Genomic DNA, 15,761 nt, shown 5'->3' with positions numbered 1-15,761 from the left:
ACAATAATGAATCAAATCATAGAATCCTTACAGAGGTCATTCAGCCCATTGAGTCTGCAATCCCACTCGGACCGTATTCCCATAACCCCATATATTTAAACTGCTAATCCCCTTAACACTAGGATCAATTTAGCATGGCCAATCCACCCAGCCTGATTGTGGGAGGAAACCGGAGCACCCGGATTAGATAAAAAACATCATAGACATATTTAGGAGGAGGCTGTAAACTGTTTCAGAGAAGCAAGGCCATCTGAGGGGGTTATCACCTCTGTCATTTTGCAAGTTGCCCAGGCCTAGGGTAAGGATCTCAAGCTCTTGGCCACTTACGTGGAACCGGTGAACTTCTGGTGCCAATGGTGGGAAAACTCAAGTATTGAGGGACAGCGACTGCCTACAGAAGAAGGATTCTTCAGACTTGTGCTTCCTTTAAGCAGACATAAGGAAGGCGACAGGAAACCTCTTGCCCACTGACCATCTGAAACTGAAATGCGAGGGTCCGAGGAGCAACGAAAGAGGAAAACACAAGACTGGAGGCATGGAGAAATGTGGAGAGGGTCTCCCCTTAGGCAGCACATCACTGGTATTGTATGAATGCATGAAGGGAAGGATATGGAAGGTTATGCTGATGGAGCTTGGTTAGAGAGGAAGCTCGTGTGGAACATGAACCCGTTGGGCCATGTGGATTCTGTCTGTGCTGTAAATGATGTGAACAAACTTTTCCAGCCCTGTCAGGTTGGGGGCAGGCTGGAGAATGTGACAATCCATTCAAAAGTCTGTTGACTTTGGCAGGACTGGAAGATCGTGCCAGTGGGAGGAGCTGGAAAATTCTGGTCTATGTTTTGATAATTTCCTGCCCCAATTTTCTCCCGAAATTGTCGAATTGCAGGGCTGCATAATTGAATACTAGCAGGGGGGACCCTTTTGAAATAATGTGAAGAAACTGAGGGGTGTTGTAAATACCCAGGAGCAGGGAGAGCATTGAACCATCTCCTTACTACGCTAACGATCCTTCAGCAAGGCTGAAGAATGAAACGTTTACCCAGTCCTGGGGAGACCAGAGCAGATCACTGCCAGGGAAGAAAGGTTTAATAACGTACACACTTCACACAAATTGCCTTTATTTCATGGATTTTATATTTTTAAAGACATATTTCAGGTTGCAAGACACACAAAACAAAGTGAACCTGTTGAGAATATTTTAAACATGGAATAAGATGATGGCAGTGAGACCAATGCAGACAGTTCCATTGAAGAGTCCTCTTGTTCAGGGCTGGGATGTGTCATCATCTGTGATGTGGGCCGGAATTTTACTGGTACACCCGCCCCGATTCCGGGGATGGGCAAGGCTCAGAGAATGGCATCATCTGTTGGCCTCAGGCAGGATCTTATGAATCTTGGGTGAATGTGCCAGGAAAATTCTGCCCATGAACTCATTTATGGGACCCCCATGTTTATCAAGGTTTATCCTGTCCACAGAACTGCAGAGTCTTTTGTATTTCCCTCCTTTTCACAATGCACTTGCTGACTCCTACAATATAACTCCACCAGATCACCATGGATCCTCAGGTGTGAGAATCTGTGGTGACCTTTAGGGATCTGGTCTGGCTACAGAGATCACTGCCATGCGGGTTAATACACTGAATGGTTTCTTAGGGGATGGCAACAGATGCCATTCTGATCAATGTGATGACAGTAAATACTAACAAGGCACCACGAAGACAAGCAGTAGAATGGGAGGAGGCCATGGATTAATTAGGTCGAATGTTGGGCCAGTTGGTTTCTGTGTGGTAAATTTCATATAGCTTGTCTTAAGCTGCCAAGGCCGAAATTTCCAGAATTTCCTCCTTAAACCTCTCCACTACTCTACATCTCCCCTTCTCTGTCTTCCTTTTGTCAGCTGCTTAAAACCTACCTCCTCGACCAAGTTCGTGGTCATCTGTCCTAATATCGCTAAACATGGTGTCTATTTTAGTTTGATAAACTTTCTGTGCAGCATCTTGGTAAGGTTTACTATGTAAAAGGCACTCCTTAAATGGAGTAGTTGTTGTTTTTGTTGTTGTAAAAGGCCAAAAACCCCCTGTCCTGATAGAAGGCAATGGAGGGGACTTTAGCAGATTCAAAGATATTGAATATCATGGGAAAGCCATATTATGAGAAGGCCGCCTCGTGGTTAAGCATATCAGGAGGACAGGGCTTGCACCAATTGGTGAAAGGCAAATTTCGGAATAGTATCAGGAAGTTGATCGTGGCGAGCGTGTATCTGCCGGATTCTCATCCATAACCCAATTCCATGTGACTCCAGACTCACAGCAATGTGGTTGACTCTTAACTGCCCCCCTGAAATGGCCGAGTGAGCCACCCAGTTGTCAAGAGACAATTCACTACCACTTTCTCATGGGCAATTAGGGGCGGGTTATAGCCAGCGATGTCCACATCCTGAGACTGAGTGAAAAAGATACCATTCTGCTTCACATGGAATTTGCTTAACACCTGGAATGGAATCTGGGAAAAGTAGGAGAGAGAAAGAGAGTTTATTTCAGAGAGAGGTGGATACCGCCATGAAGAAAACTCTTTCAAGGTAAACCAAAAGAACTCCTTCAACTGTATTTATCTTGACGTTTGTGGTGACAAGTGTCTGATCTTCAGTTGGGTTGCAGCTGAGTGAATAATTTAACATCGGGAGAGTGAGTTGTGGTATCAGCGTTCCTCAGTGTCCTGTTCGGAGAAAGCTCAGTAATCTGTTGGTGGGTAAGTGATTGTCCGAATGAATTCTTCATATCTCACGATGCCGTTTGGGGAAATATTTGCTCCTCGCAAGAGGTCATCAACTGTAAGATTGATTGGCACAGTTTAGTTCAATGTTTATATTTTGTAATTTTAATCTCTTTCTATCATTGTGTGTGAAATACAGAAAAATAACTTCACCCATCCAGAAACCTGTTTCTGTTGTCTTATTAAAACCGATAAATTACTTCCCCAATCTCCGATTTCCCTTTCCTCTTCCAAAGGCACAGAGCAGGATTTTCCAGCCTCGCTCACTGGAAATTCCCACCCGAGGTCAATGGATCTCTGTGTGGTTCTGTCCCGCTCACTACGATTCCCGTGGTAGGCCACGTGGGAAATTTCTAGCCACTGACTCTCATGGGAACATGAGAACATAAAAAAAGCAGGAGCTGGAGTAGGCCATCCGGCCCCTCAAACCTGCACTGTCATTCAATCTGTTCATGGCTGATCATCTGTTCAATTTTCTCACCCACTCCCCATTTCTCTCAAGTATCTGAGAGATCAAATGTACATCTATCTCAGCCTCAAATCTACTGAACATTGGAGCTCCACAACCCTTTATGATAGCGAATTCCAAAGACTATCAACCCTCTGAGTGAAGAAATTTCTCCTTGTCTCTGTTCTAAATGACAAACCTCTTATCCTTATTCTGTCTCATGTTCCAGATCTCCCAGCCAGAGGTGACGAAGGGCCGGATTCTCCAACCTTGCCCGCAGCTGAGATTCTCCGGCCTCGCCCGCAGCTGAGATTCTCCAGTCCTGCTGCAGTGAATGGAGATTTAGCTGAGCGCCGAATTCTCTGTGCTCACTGGCAGTAGTGATGGGGTGTGATCAGGTGGAGAATTCTGGCCAATATCTCCGTGTCTACCCTGTGAAGCCCCCTTCAGGATGATTTTGCTACAAGTCAATCACTTTTCATTCTTCGAAACCCCAGAGAACATTCACCTAATTTACTTCACCTCTCAGCAAGGATGGGGCGGCACAGAGGTTAACACAGCTGCCTCGCAGCGCCAGGTTCAATTCCCGGCTCAGGTCACTGACCGTGTGGAGTTTGCACATTCCCCCGTGTTTGCGTAGGTTTCCTCCGGATGCTCCGGTTTCCTCCCATAGCCTGAAAGACGTGCTGGTTAGGTGCATTGGCCATGCTAAATTCTCCCTCAGTGTACCCCAGTAGGCACTGAGTGTGCAACTTCATTGCAGTGTTAATGTAAACCAACTTATGACACTAATAAATAAACTCTAAACCCTCACTTCCCAGCAATCGATCCGGTCAAAGTGAATGTAATCTGAAAGGCACTGACTGGTGCTCCCACCCAAGTGGCTGTTGTTTCAGGAATGTGGGAGAAGGGATAGAAAACAGGGTGTCAGAATCCTCCTGGCCTCTGTGCAACCAGCAACTGGAAATATGAAGACAAGGGACGCTGTCAGCTTTGGTAATATTCTGACCACTGGGACGGACTATCATGGGCTCAAATCCCTCTCCAGAGACTTGAGCGCAGCATCTAGACTGACACTCAATGCAGCACTGAGGGAATGCTACACGGAGGTGCCATGACTTGGGGGCGGACGGGGTGGGAGGGGGGGAGGGGTGTATGAGATCCCATAGCCCAACTGGAAGAGGAGCTGGGAGTCCTCCCAGTGCCTGATCAATATCTATCCCTTAACTAACATCACTAAAACCTTTACCTAATTGCTTGTTTGTGGGATCTTACTATGCACAAGTTGGCTGCCGCACGCCCAACAACAGTTCAGCAAGTACTTCATTGGTAGTATGAGACGCTATTTAAATGCAAGTTCTGGCAGGAAATTTGTCTCAAACAAAAACATTAGTTTATTTTCTGTAGTTCCTCACCTTCCTCATTGGTCAATTTCTCTCCGAGTTTTGTCAGTTTTGTCCTCAGTTCAGCTGCTGTTATGAAGCCTGTTTTTTCTTTGTCTGTCATAAGCATGGCTTCTAGGATCTCCTTCTCTGGATCCTCTTGCTGCCTTTGTTGGTGAATGATGGTAAGAAATGTTGAGAAATCCAATTCGCCGCTCCTTTCTGGTTACAACAGGACACCAGATCAGAAAGGTCAGCGGCTTCCTTAACCCCCAGCTCTGTAACTTCCTCACCTCTCCCTGCAGCCCAGCCTACATGCATGTATCTCCAGGTTATACTGCTTGAAGTTCTCCTTCTCCCTGGTTGCATGCACACATGTTTCAGCCTTGTTTTATGGGCAGCACAGTGGTTAGCACTGCTGCCTCACAGCGTCAGGGACCTGGGTTCAATTCCAGTTTTGGGTGAGTGTCAGTGTGGAGTCTGCACATTCTCCCCATGTCTGCGTGGGTTTCCTCCAGGTGCTCTGGTTTCCTCCCATGGTTCAAGGATGTTCAGAAGGTTAGGTTCATTGACCACGGTAAATTAGTGTCAGGGATTAGCAAGGTAAATATATAAGATTATAGGGATAGGACAAGGGTGGGATTGTTGTTAGTGCAGACTCAATGGACTGAAGAGCCTCCTTTTACACTGTAGGATTCTATGATAGCCCGTTAACATCTATTCTGAGGATGTTAGACTGGACTGAGCATCAACCCCAGCATGGACCAATGGGGGCAAATGGTCTGTTTTTGTGCTAAAAGTTTTATGTAACAATTGTATTTACCTATTTTATGATGCAGCAAGTGTCTGTCCACCTCTCCTGGTGTGGGTTTAGTGCCCAGGCATCGCATCACTGTGATCAGGTCTCCAGCAGAAATCTTGCCTTTGTGAGCCTTGTCATACAGTGAGAAGCACTCTTTGAATTCTGAAGAAAGCAGATGGGATATTGGTAACAGCACACTCTGTGGCATCAGCGTAAATGACTTGGAAATGTTTTCCTGTGCACAAGAATCACTTAACATCATCATCACAGTGGCGCATTTTACACAACGTGGGGCATTATCCTGCTGCTGAGGTGAATTGTGTTTAATGTGGCCATTCTTTTTAGGGGCGGCACGGTGACACAGTGGTTAGCACTGCTGCCTCACAGCAACCAGGGACCCAGGTTTGATTCCAGCCTTGAGTGACTGTCTGTGTGGAGTTTGCACGTTCTCCCCATGTCTGAGAGGGTTTCCACTGGGCACTCTGGTTTCCTCCCACAGTCCAAAGATGTGTGGGTTAGGTGGATTGGCCATGCTAAACTGCCTCTTAGTGTCAGGGGGATTAGCAGGGTAAATACATGGAGTTACAGGGGTGGGGCCTAGTGGGAACGGCCTCCTTCTGCACTGAAGGGATTCTATCATTCTAGATCCCAAGTCAGGCAGCCAAAAAATCCTGAGGTCATTTAGAGCTTAATTGCCGCAAGTTGAGCAAACTTGTGCAGATTGGAAGGTGCATGTGGATTTACAATTGTGAAGCCAATTATGGGCTTTGTTTTACATTAAAAAAAGATTTTAAGAGATTTTGTACTATGGCTGATTTAAAACGTATATACTGGGGAATTGAGGTCGTTGGTTTATAAAGGTACGCTGTAACACCAGGCTAAATCCTTACCTGTGTGGATATTTCCTTCTGGTTTGCTGCCCCCCCTCCTCTGAAGAGTTGTCTCCTGTTAGACTGTGGTTCTGTGCAGCCTGGAGACTCTGGAGAATTCCCACCCCTTCACTGGAATCAGCTAACTCCACACAGACCAGGAGACAAATCTTCAGAGGAGGAGGGCAGCAAACCAGAGGGAAATATCCACACAGGTAAGCCTGGCATTACAGCGTACCTTTATAAACCGATGACCTCAACTCCCCAGTGTATACATTTTATATTAGCCATAGTACAAAATCTCTTAAAATCCTTTTTTAGTATAAAACAAAGCTCATAATTAGGTTCACCTAAGCTGCAATTGTAAATCCACGTGCACCTTCCAATCCGCACAAGTTTGCTCAACTTGTAGCAAATAAGCTCTAAATGACCTCAGGATTTTTGGCTGCCTGACTTGGGATCTAGAATCACAGAATCCCTTCAGTGCAGAAGGAGGCCGTTCCCACCAGGCGCCACCCTGTAACTCCATGTATTTATTCTGCTAATCCCCTTGACACTAAGGGACAATTTAGCACACTGGAAACCCTCCCTGCGTTCATTTTGAATTCTTTTGTGTATTTGGGTGATGAGAGAGGGTCTTTATCTGAATGTAAAGAGTGCCATTCTAACTTTAACCCGAACCTTCATCGATTTCTCAGCTCAGATTTGCAGCTGCCTGGGTGGATCAAGTGTAATGTGTTAAATAATAGACAGCGTCTGACAGTTATCAAAGACTATGGAACAATGCTTTGCCTGAAACACCTGATATGGGATTGAGCTACAAAGCTGCCCTATGCTTAGACTGATTAAGTATCTTTGGAATTAATCATTTCTATTACTCTGAGGGTGCCTGAGAAATTCGATCAATGTATTATGTTTGATCTTTATTTTGCACGCGTGTTCTGCCTTCCATTTTTTTTGTTAGCTGCTGTCCTGAAGCTGCTGCTTATTACTAGAGAATTTTCCTCTAAACAGCCTTTGTTTAGGATGGCACAGTGATTAGCACTGCTGCCTCACAATATTGGGGACTCGGGTTTGATTCTGGCCTCGGGTCACTGTGTGGAGTTTGCACAATCTCTCCGTGTCTGAGTGGGTAGCCTCCGGTTTCCTGCCACAGATTGAAAGATGTGCTGGTTAGGGTGCATTGGCTGTGCTAAATTCTCCCTCAGTGTACCCGAAAAGGTACCGGACTGTGGCGATGAGGGGAATTTCACAGTAACTCCATTGCAATGTTAAAGTAAGCCTTGTGACTAATAAATGAACTTGGTATCTTTGCTAAATTACCCACTTTCCTGTAGATTAAGGCTTTTGTTGATTGTGGAACGTATCTGAAATCTTTGTAGTCTTTAATATGACAAAAGCAAGTGTTTATCAATGACTTCTATATATTTACACCAATATATATATTTTTGAGGAACTATTATATGTTATGTTTGGTGACCACTAATTTTCTATAATTAAAATTAGTTATATAAACTTCTAATTTTATATTATATATTATATTTGGTCACCCTTATAGGATAATAGATTTTTTTTCATTTGCAGAGGTAGGAATGATAATAGTGACTAGGATCGAGATCAGAAAACCCAGCCAGAAAGCAATGAATGCTTTACGGGATCACCTAGGACCTCTAGCCAATGGTTCTGTCACTGAATGCAGGATGACAACAACAACGTGCATTTATATAGCACCTTTAACAGCGTAAAACACCCAAGACACTAAGCAGAAGCATGATCAACTATGGTGGCACAGTGGTCGGCACTGCTGCCTCACGGCGCCAGGGGTATGGTTTAATTCCCAGCTTGGATCTTTGTCTCTGCGGAGTTTGCACACTCTCCCCGTGTCAGCGTGAGTCTCCTCCGGTTTCCTTCCATCGTCCAAAGATGTGCTGGTTAGCATTGGTCATGCTAAATTACCCCTTAGTGTCCCGAGATGCGTAAGTTAGAGGGATTAATGGGTAAATATGTGGGGCGATGGGGAAGAGGGCCTGGGTAGGATTGGTTTAGCGTCATTGCCTAGGAGGATGCGCTTATTTAATCTTTCATTTTCCTGACCCTGTCAACAAATCTGCAAATTTATTTTGGAATGTAATTTTCATCAGCAATCTCCTCCACCTTACAGATTAATTTAACTTGTAGGCCTACGTCTCTGCTGAGTAGGGCAGCATTCTTAATTCTTGAATGAAAAAGAGAGGCTGGAGGATTTCTCAATTAGCTGCCCTTCCACTTTGTGTCACCCGAGCACTTTGTAATTTAATAGATGGGGGTTAAAAGGTAAAAAATAGAAAATGCTGGAAAATCGCAGCAGGTCTGACAACATCTGTGGAGAGAGAATAGAGCCAATGTTTCAAATCGAGACGACCCTTCATCAGAGCAACATTTCCACAGGTGCTGTCTGAACTGCTGAGGTTTTCCAGCATTTTCTGTTTTTGTTTCAGATTCCAGTATCTGCAGTATTTTGCCTTTATCTGGGGGTTATCGGGTGATCTCATAGAGACATAGAGGTTTACAGCATGGAAACAGGCCCTTCGGCCCAACTTGTCCATGCTGCCATTTTTTTTTAAACCCCTAAGATAATCCCAATTACCCAATTTGGCCCATATCCCTCTCTACCCATCTTAACCCTGTAACTATCTAAATGCTTTTTAAAAGACAAAATTGTACCCACCTCTACTACCACCTCTGGCAGCTTGTTCCAGACACTCACCACCCTCTGTGTGAAAACATTGCCCCTCTGGACACTTTTGTATCTCTCCCCTTTCACCTTAAACCTAAGCACTCTAGTTTTAGACTCGCCGACTTTTGGGGAATGATATTGACTATCTACCTTATCTATGCCCCTCATTATTTTATAGACCCCTATAAAGTTACCCCTTAGCCTCCTATGCTTGAGAGAAAAAAGTTCCAGTCTGTCCAGCCTCTCCTTATAACTCAATCCATCAAGTCCTAGTAGCGTCCTAGTAAATCTTTTCTGCACTCTTTCTAGTTTAATAGTATCCTTTCTATAATAGGGTGACCAGAACTGCACACAGTATTCCAAGTGTGGCCTTACCAATGCCTTGTACAACTTAACAAGATGTCCCAACTCCTGTATTCAGTGTTCCGACCAATGAAATCAAGCATGCCGAATGCCGCCTTCACCACTCAGTTCACCTGTGACTCCACTTTCAAGGAACTATGAACATGTACCCCTAGATCTCTTTGTTCTGTAATGCTCCCCAATGCCCTACCATTAACTGAGTAAGTCCTGCTCTGTGGTGCGTAAGTTGTTGGAAGGTATTTTGAGAGACAGGACCTACAGGCATTTTAGAGATGCAAGGACTGATTAGGGACAGTCAGCATGGCTTTGTGAGTGGAAAATCATGCCTCACAAATTTTATTGAGTTTTTTTGAAGGGGTAACCAAGAAGGTAGGTGAAGGCAGTGCAGTTGATGTTGTCTACATGGATTTTAGCAAGGCCTTTGACAAGGTACAGCATGACAGGTTGTTGCATCAGGTTAAATCTTATGGGATCAATCTACCAAAATGTATCACCTCGCATTTGTCTAAATTAAACTCCAGCTGCCATTTGTCAGCCCACTGACCCATTGATCAAGATCCCGTTGCAATTGGAGATAACTTTCTTCACTGTCCATTATGCTACCAATCTTGGTGCCATCTGCAAACTTACTAACCATGCCTCCTATATTCTCATCCAAATCATTAATATAAATGACGAATAATAGTGGACTCAGCACTGATCTCTGAGGCACAGGTCTCCAGTTTGAAAAACAACCCTCTACAACCACTCTTTGGCTTCTGTCAAGATGCTAATTTTGTATCCATTTAGCTACCTCACCCTGAATCCTGTGAGATTTAACCTGATGCAACAACCTACCATGTAGTACCTTGTCAAAGGCCTTGCTAAAGTCCATGTAGACAACATCAACTGCACTGCCCTCATCGATACCTTTTGGTTACCCCTTCAAAAAAACTCAATCAAATTTGTGAGACATGATTTTCCACTCACAAAGCCATGCTGACTGTCCCTAATCAGTCCTTGAATCTCTAAATGCCTGTTGATCCTGTCTCTCAAAATCCCTCCCAACAACTTACCCACCACAGATCTGCGGCTCACTGGCCTGTAGTTCCCAAGCTTTTCCCTGCAGCCCTTTTTAAACAAAGGCACAACATTTGCCACTCTCCAATCTTCAGCCACCTCACCTGTTACTATCGATGATGCAAATATCTCAATTAGAGGACCCACAATTTCCTCTGTAGCCTTCTACAGTATCCTGAGACACACTTCATCAGGTCCCAGGGATTTATCTACCTTGTTGCGCCTTAAGATTTCCAGCGCCTCTTTCTCTTTAATTTGAACACTCAAGACATTGCTATTTATTTCCCCAGGTTCCCTAACATCCATTCTTTTCTCAATAGTAAATACTGATGAGAAATATTCATTTGGGATCTTACCCATCTCTTGCGGATCCGCACACAGATAACCTTTTTGATCCTTAAGAAGCCCTACTCTCTTCCTTGTTACTCTTTTGCCCTTTATGGATCTGTTTAAGCCATTTTACTTCATCTGATAAAATACAAGCCCTTGCTCTGGTGTCTATTTAAAACCCTGTGGGACATCCATTTTCTTCAAGTTTAATATTCAAATATTTGTTTTCAATATTATTTACCTTCCATACGAAGGTTAATTCATGGGACATGTGTGTCATTGGCTGGGCCAACATTTGTGGCCGATCCCTAGCTACTCCTTGAACTGAATGGCTTGCTAGGCATTTTCAGAGGGCAGTTGAGAGTCAACCACACTGCTGTGGGTCTGGACACTGGGTAAGGACGGCATTAGTGAACCAGATGGGTGGGATTTGAACCCGGGTTCCCAGAGCATTACCCTGAGTCTCTGGATTACTAGTCCAATGACAATACTGCTATGCCACTGCCTTCCCCTTACAGCAAGTATGTGCACATTTGGACCTCCACACAAGGTCAGAGCGTTGGCTCTCTTCAAGATCTTACTAGTCGATCATGTGCTCTGACATCATCATTACATCAGCACCAGGTGTGTCTTTGATGTTAACCCTTTACTATACACAGGCGAGGCTGGCTGAACTCTTATTATGCTCCTCCTTCTGATTTTCACTAAGGTACCATCCTGTACACAGCAGCTTCTGGCCAATGCATCAGCAGAGCAGCCAAGAGAAAGACTGTGGGTGGAATCTACCCAAGCTTGCAGGAAGGGAATTGGGGGATGGGACCAGGAACAGATTTAGAAAATTGCCTGTCATCTCGGCTTTCTGGTGCGTGCCCTCTACACTTGCCAGAGGAGGGGTCAAAGTGGCAGCAGTGGGTAAATGGCCCAGGCATCAACTGAAGGGATAGGGAAGGAAAGTAGAGTTGAGGCAAAACATCATGATTTCCCTAAGGAGCTCGAGCAGCCAAGTCCCATAGAATCCCCAGGGTGCTGGAAGAGGCCACTCAGCCCATCACTTGGCAGCACTGTGGTTAGCACTGCTGCCTCGCAGCTCCATGGATCCAGGTTCAATTCCAGCCTTGGGTCACTGTCTGTGTGGAGTTTGCACGTTCTCCCCCTGTCTGCGTGGGTTTCCTACCACAGTCCAAAGATGTGCAGGTTAGGTTGATTGACCATGCTAAATTGCCCCTTAGTGTCAGGGGGATTAGTAGGGTAAATATGTGGGGTCACAGGGAGAGGGGCTGAGTGGGATTGCTGCAAGCTTGATGGGCCAAATGGCCTCCTTTGGAATGGTACACATGATTATCTGATTGCTTCTAAGACCCCTGCTCCTCTGAAAGCTTTGTCCATTTACTAGTGGCATCTGAACAAATCAATTGGATCTTGCCCCAGATACACACGGACGTTTATTTATTTGCAGTGGCTTCCACTTGCCCAGCCCCTTCCTGAGGCGCATTGCAGCAATTGACATTCCGGGAGAGGTAGGGGAGGAACCAGGAATCTTGGCTGAAGGGACCAAGTTGAAATTGGTTTGGAAGGGGAGGGGTGTAACGTGGCGGAGGAGTTTGAAGAGACAGTTACAGGCCATGGTTTGGGGAAGGCTCTGGAGGAAGGAGTGAGGAGGGGAAGCCCAACCATTACAGGAGAATAGTTTACTTGGTGCGGCCTCCATTTACCTTCAAGAAATAAACAACCATACTTGTCGTAAATAAGGGTTATACTCACCCTGGATTTCATCTTGTGTGAGAAATTTTGCCTGTGATTGGAACAAGAGAGAAAATGATTACACCGTGCTTTCCACAGTGAATTATTTTGCAAGCGTTGGGTTTCTCCTGGTTTGTTTTTACCATGTTCTTCTTTTGCTGTCTCCCTTTTTCTTCTTTTTCTCTTTAACACCGTGTTTGTCTCTCTCGTTGCAATCCAGAACTGCTTGCCTTACCTTCCATCTATCTGATTAAAGTCTAAAGTCCACCAATCCACAATGAATAATGCTCAGTGGATGCAATAAATACCCTGGTCACCATGGTAACATGATCAGACTTCCCACAGGGTCAGATTCCAGCTACCAGCTGTTAATTCATCTGACACACACCCCCACACACAGACCCATACACACCCACACACACACACCCACACACACAGACCCACTGACACACAGACCCCCTCCCCACACACACACACACACACACACACACAGATCCAGACACTGACATCCACACACAGACCCATGCACACCCACATTTAGACCCATACACACCCCACAAACACATCCACATATTGACACACACACACCACAAACACACACCCACACGTGCCCACACTTGCACACCCCCTCACAGACCCACACACAGACCCACACACACTCACACACAGACCCATACACACCCACATACAGACCCACACACCCACATACACACACACCCAGTCACAGATCCAAACTGACATCTCCACACACACACACACACACACACACACACACACACTCTCTCATACTCACCCACACACACCCATATCCATACAACACCCATACCCACACAGACACCCCCCATACATATGCAGGCACCCACACACAGATGGACACATACATACACACAGGAAGACACACAGGTACTGAGAAAGACACACACATACAGGTGGACACACACAGAGACACACACACACACACACACACACACTCTCTCATTCATGTGTACACCCACCTACAGTTTGACTGCGGTTGAGGTCAGGGTCATTCATCTTGAATCTGGACCTTTCTCTCTCTGATGATTCACCTTTTTCTCCAGTTTCTCTTCTCCTCTCCTGAATCGTAGAACCCTACAGTACAGAACAGAAACAGTACAGTACAGAAAGAGGCCCTTCGGCTCATCGAGTCTGCACCGACCACAATCCCACCCAGGCCCTACCCCCAATCTGTACATATTTTACCCACTAATCCTCTCTAACCTATGCATCTATGGTCAATTTAGCAAGGCCAATCAACCTAACCTAACCAGCACATCTTTGGACTGTGGGAGGAAACTGGAGCACCCGGAGGAAATCCACGCAGACATGAGGAGAATGTTAAAAACTCCACACAGACAGTGATCCAAGCCGGGAATCGAACCCAGGTCCCTGGAGCTGTGAAGTCTGAACTCTGAACGTTGCTGCTGCAATTCCACATGAGCCTCATCCACACAGCCAATCCTCACACTGCGACCCCAGACACTGGAGTCTCAGCGTTTTACTGGAGCGGTCCCTGGACTGGGTGGATTTTTGAGTGGAGACATCAGTAACGGCTCGTTAGTCCCTGGCAACCAAGTTGTTATGGGGTCATTTCATTTGTAAAGGGTCAGAGAGTGGATTTATTTTGATAGGTTAATTCATTAGACAGATTTTCTAAAAAAAAGTAAAAAATATTTCCAACTTGTTTGACTGACAAAAAGAAAAGAAAGACTTGCATTTATATGTAATCGCTCACAACCTTAGGATATCCCAACGTGTTTTGCAGCCAATGATGTACTTCTGCAATAATGCAGGAAATGTGTGCACAGCAAGATCCCATAAAGAGCTAACCAGATAATCTCTATCAGCCATGTTGATTGAGGATAAATATTAATCAGGAGATCTCTCCTGCTCCTCTTTCAATGTTGCCATGTGACCTTATACGACCACCAAGAGAACACCTGGGAACTTGTTTCAATGTTTCATCCAAAGACAGCGCCTCCAAATGTGCAGCACTCCCTCAGCGCTGCTCAGGGAGTGTCAGCCTGGATTATGTGCTTAGGTGTTTGGAGTTGAGCACAAGACCTTCTGACCTGTTTAGAGGCTCCAGGTCAGGCAGCGCTGAGGCCTGATGTACATCACCAGCTAGGGCAGGTGATGGCATCGTGATATTATCACTGGACTATTTATCCAGTGATAATATCACCACAGCTAATGTTCTGGGGACCCGGGTTCGAAACCTGCAGATGGTGGAAATCGAATACAGTTATAAACAAAAATCTGGAATTACGAATCTACTGATGACCATGAAACCATTGTTGATTGTTAGAAAAACCCATCTAGTCCACTACTGTCCTTCAGGAAAGGAAATCTGCAGTCCTTACCTGGTCTGGCCTACACATGACTCCAAAGCCACAGCAATGTGGTTGACTCTGAACTGCCCTCCAAGGGCAGCTAGAGATAGGCAATAAATACTGGCTGGCCAGTGACACCCGTGTCCTACGAATGTCTGGCATGGTGGGATAGTGATTAGCTCTGTTGCCTTACAACACTAGGGACCTGGGTTCAATTCTGGCCTCGGGTCACTGTCTGTGTGGAATTTGCACGTTCTCCCTGTGGCTGCATGGATTTCCTCCAGGTACTCCAGTTTCCTCCCACACTCCAAAGATGTGCGGGCTAGGTTGATTGGCCATGCTAAATTGGCCATTAGTGTCAGGGAGATTAGTAGGGTAAATACATAAGGTGATGGGGATAGGGCCTGGGTGGAACTGTTGTCGGTGCAGACTTGATGGGCCAAATGGCTTCTTTCTGCACTGTAGAGTTCTATGATTCTATTCTATGATTCTAACAAACAAAGTCCATCCCTTTCCAGCAATGACTGGGGAGCGATCCATAAAAAGTGATCTGAACCCAAGGAAATTGGCCAGGATTGGGCAGCGGATGAGGAGATGTTTTTTGTGGAAACCTGATCTCATCTAGAATTCTGCAGATGGAGAAAAGTTGGATTATTCGACTGTAGAGTGAGCATCACAACCCCACCCAAACTTGTTCAGTCACTGCCATTCAGGTGAGAACTCGCTCTCTGCTTCCCCTTTGTGTAGTGATTATGAGTGTGAGCACTGGTGAAAACATAAATACATAGAAAACAGGTGCAGGAGTGGGCCTTTTGGCCCATTGAGCCTCCACAACCATTCAATATCATCGTGTTGATCATACATTTTCAGTATCCCACTCCCTCTTTCTCTCCATACCCCTTAATCCTTTTAGCCTCAAGGGCCATGTC

General features: G+C 45.4%; 1 protein-coding gene across 1 annotated transcript; it reads right to left on the bottom strand.

Moving 5' to 3' along the window:
• Nucleotides 1-1,161: 1,161 nt before the first annotated feature.
• On the bottom strand, nucleotides 1,162-12,722 carry LOC145359462 (calmodulin-like protein 4). Its single transcript, XM_080214019.1, has 5 exons — nucleotides 12,625-12,722; nucleotides 12,503-12,533; nucleotides 5,426-5,566; nucleotides 4,636-4,824; nucleotides 1,162-2,828 (listed from the first exon to the last, which is right to left on the bottom strand). Exons 1-5 carry the CDS (start codon nucleotides 12,625-12,627, stop codon nucleotides 2,731-2,733), a joined length of 462 nt encoding a protein of 153 aa, XP_080070145.1. The 5' UTR covers nucleotides 12,628-12,722; the 3' UTR covers nucleotides 1,162-2,730.
• Between the last annotated feature and the right edge of the window lie 3,039 nt (nucleotides 12,723-15,761).

Source organism: Carcharhinus amblyrhynchos, chromosome 28, assembly GCF_965287045.1.
Source record: "Carcharhinus amblyrhynchos chromosome 28, sCarAmb.v2.hapA, whole genome shotgun sequence".
Lineage (NCBI taxonomy): Eukaryota > Metazoa > Chordata > Chondrichthyes > Carcharhiniformes > Carcharhinidae > Carcharhinus > Carcharhinus amblyrhynchos.
This window is presented reverse-complemented; position numbering and strand designations above follow the sequence as displayed.

Excerpts from the sequence above, each read along its gene's own strand:
- LOC145359462 (XM_080214019.1), bottom strand. Across the intron at positions 5,567-12,502 it reads CACACAAGATGAAATCCAGG|AATTCAAAGAGTGCTTCTCA; the intron begins GTGAGTATAACC and ends TGCTTTCTTCAG. Across the intron at positions 2,829-4,635 it reads GAAATTGACCAATGAGGAAG|TTGATGACCTCTTGCGAGGA; the intron begins GTGAGGAACTAC and ends TCAATCTTACAG.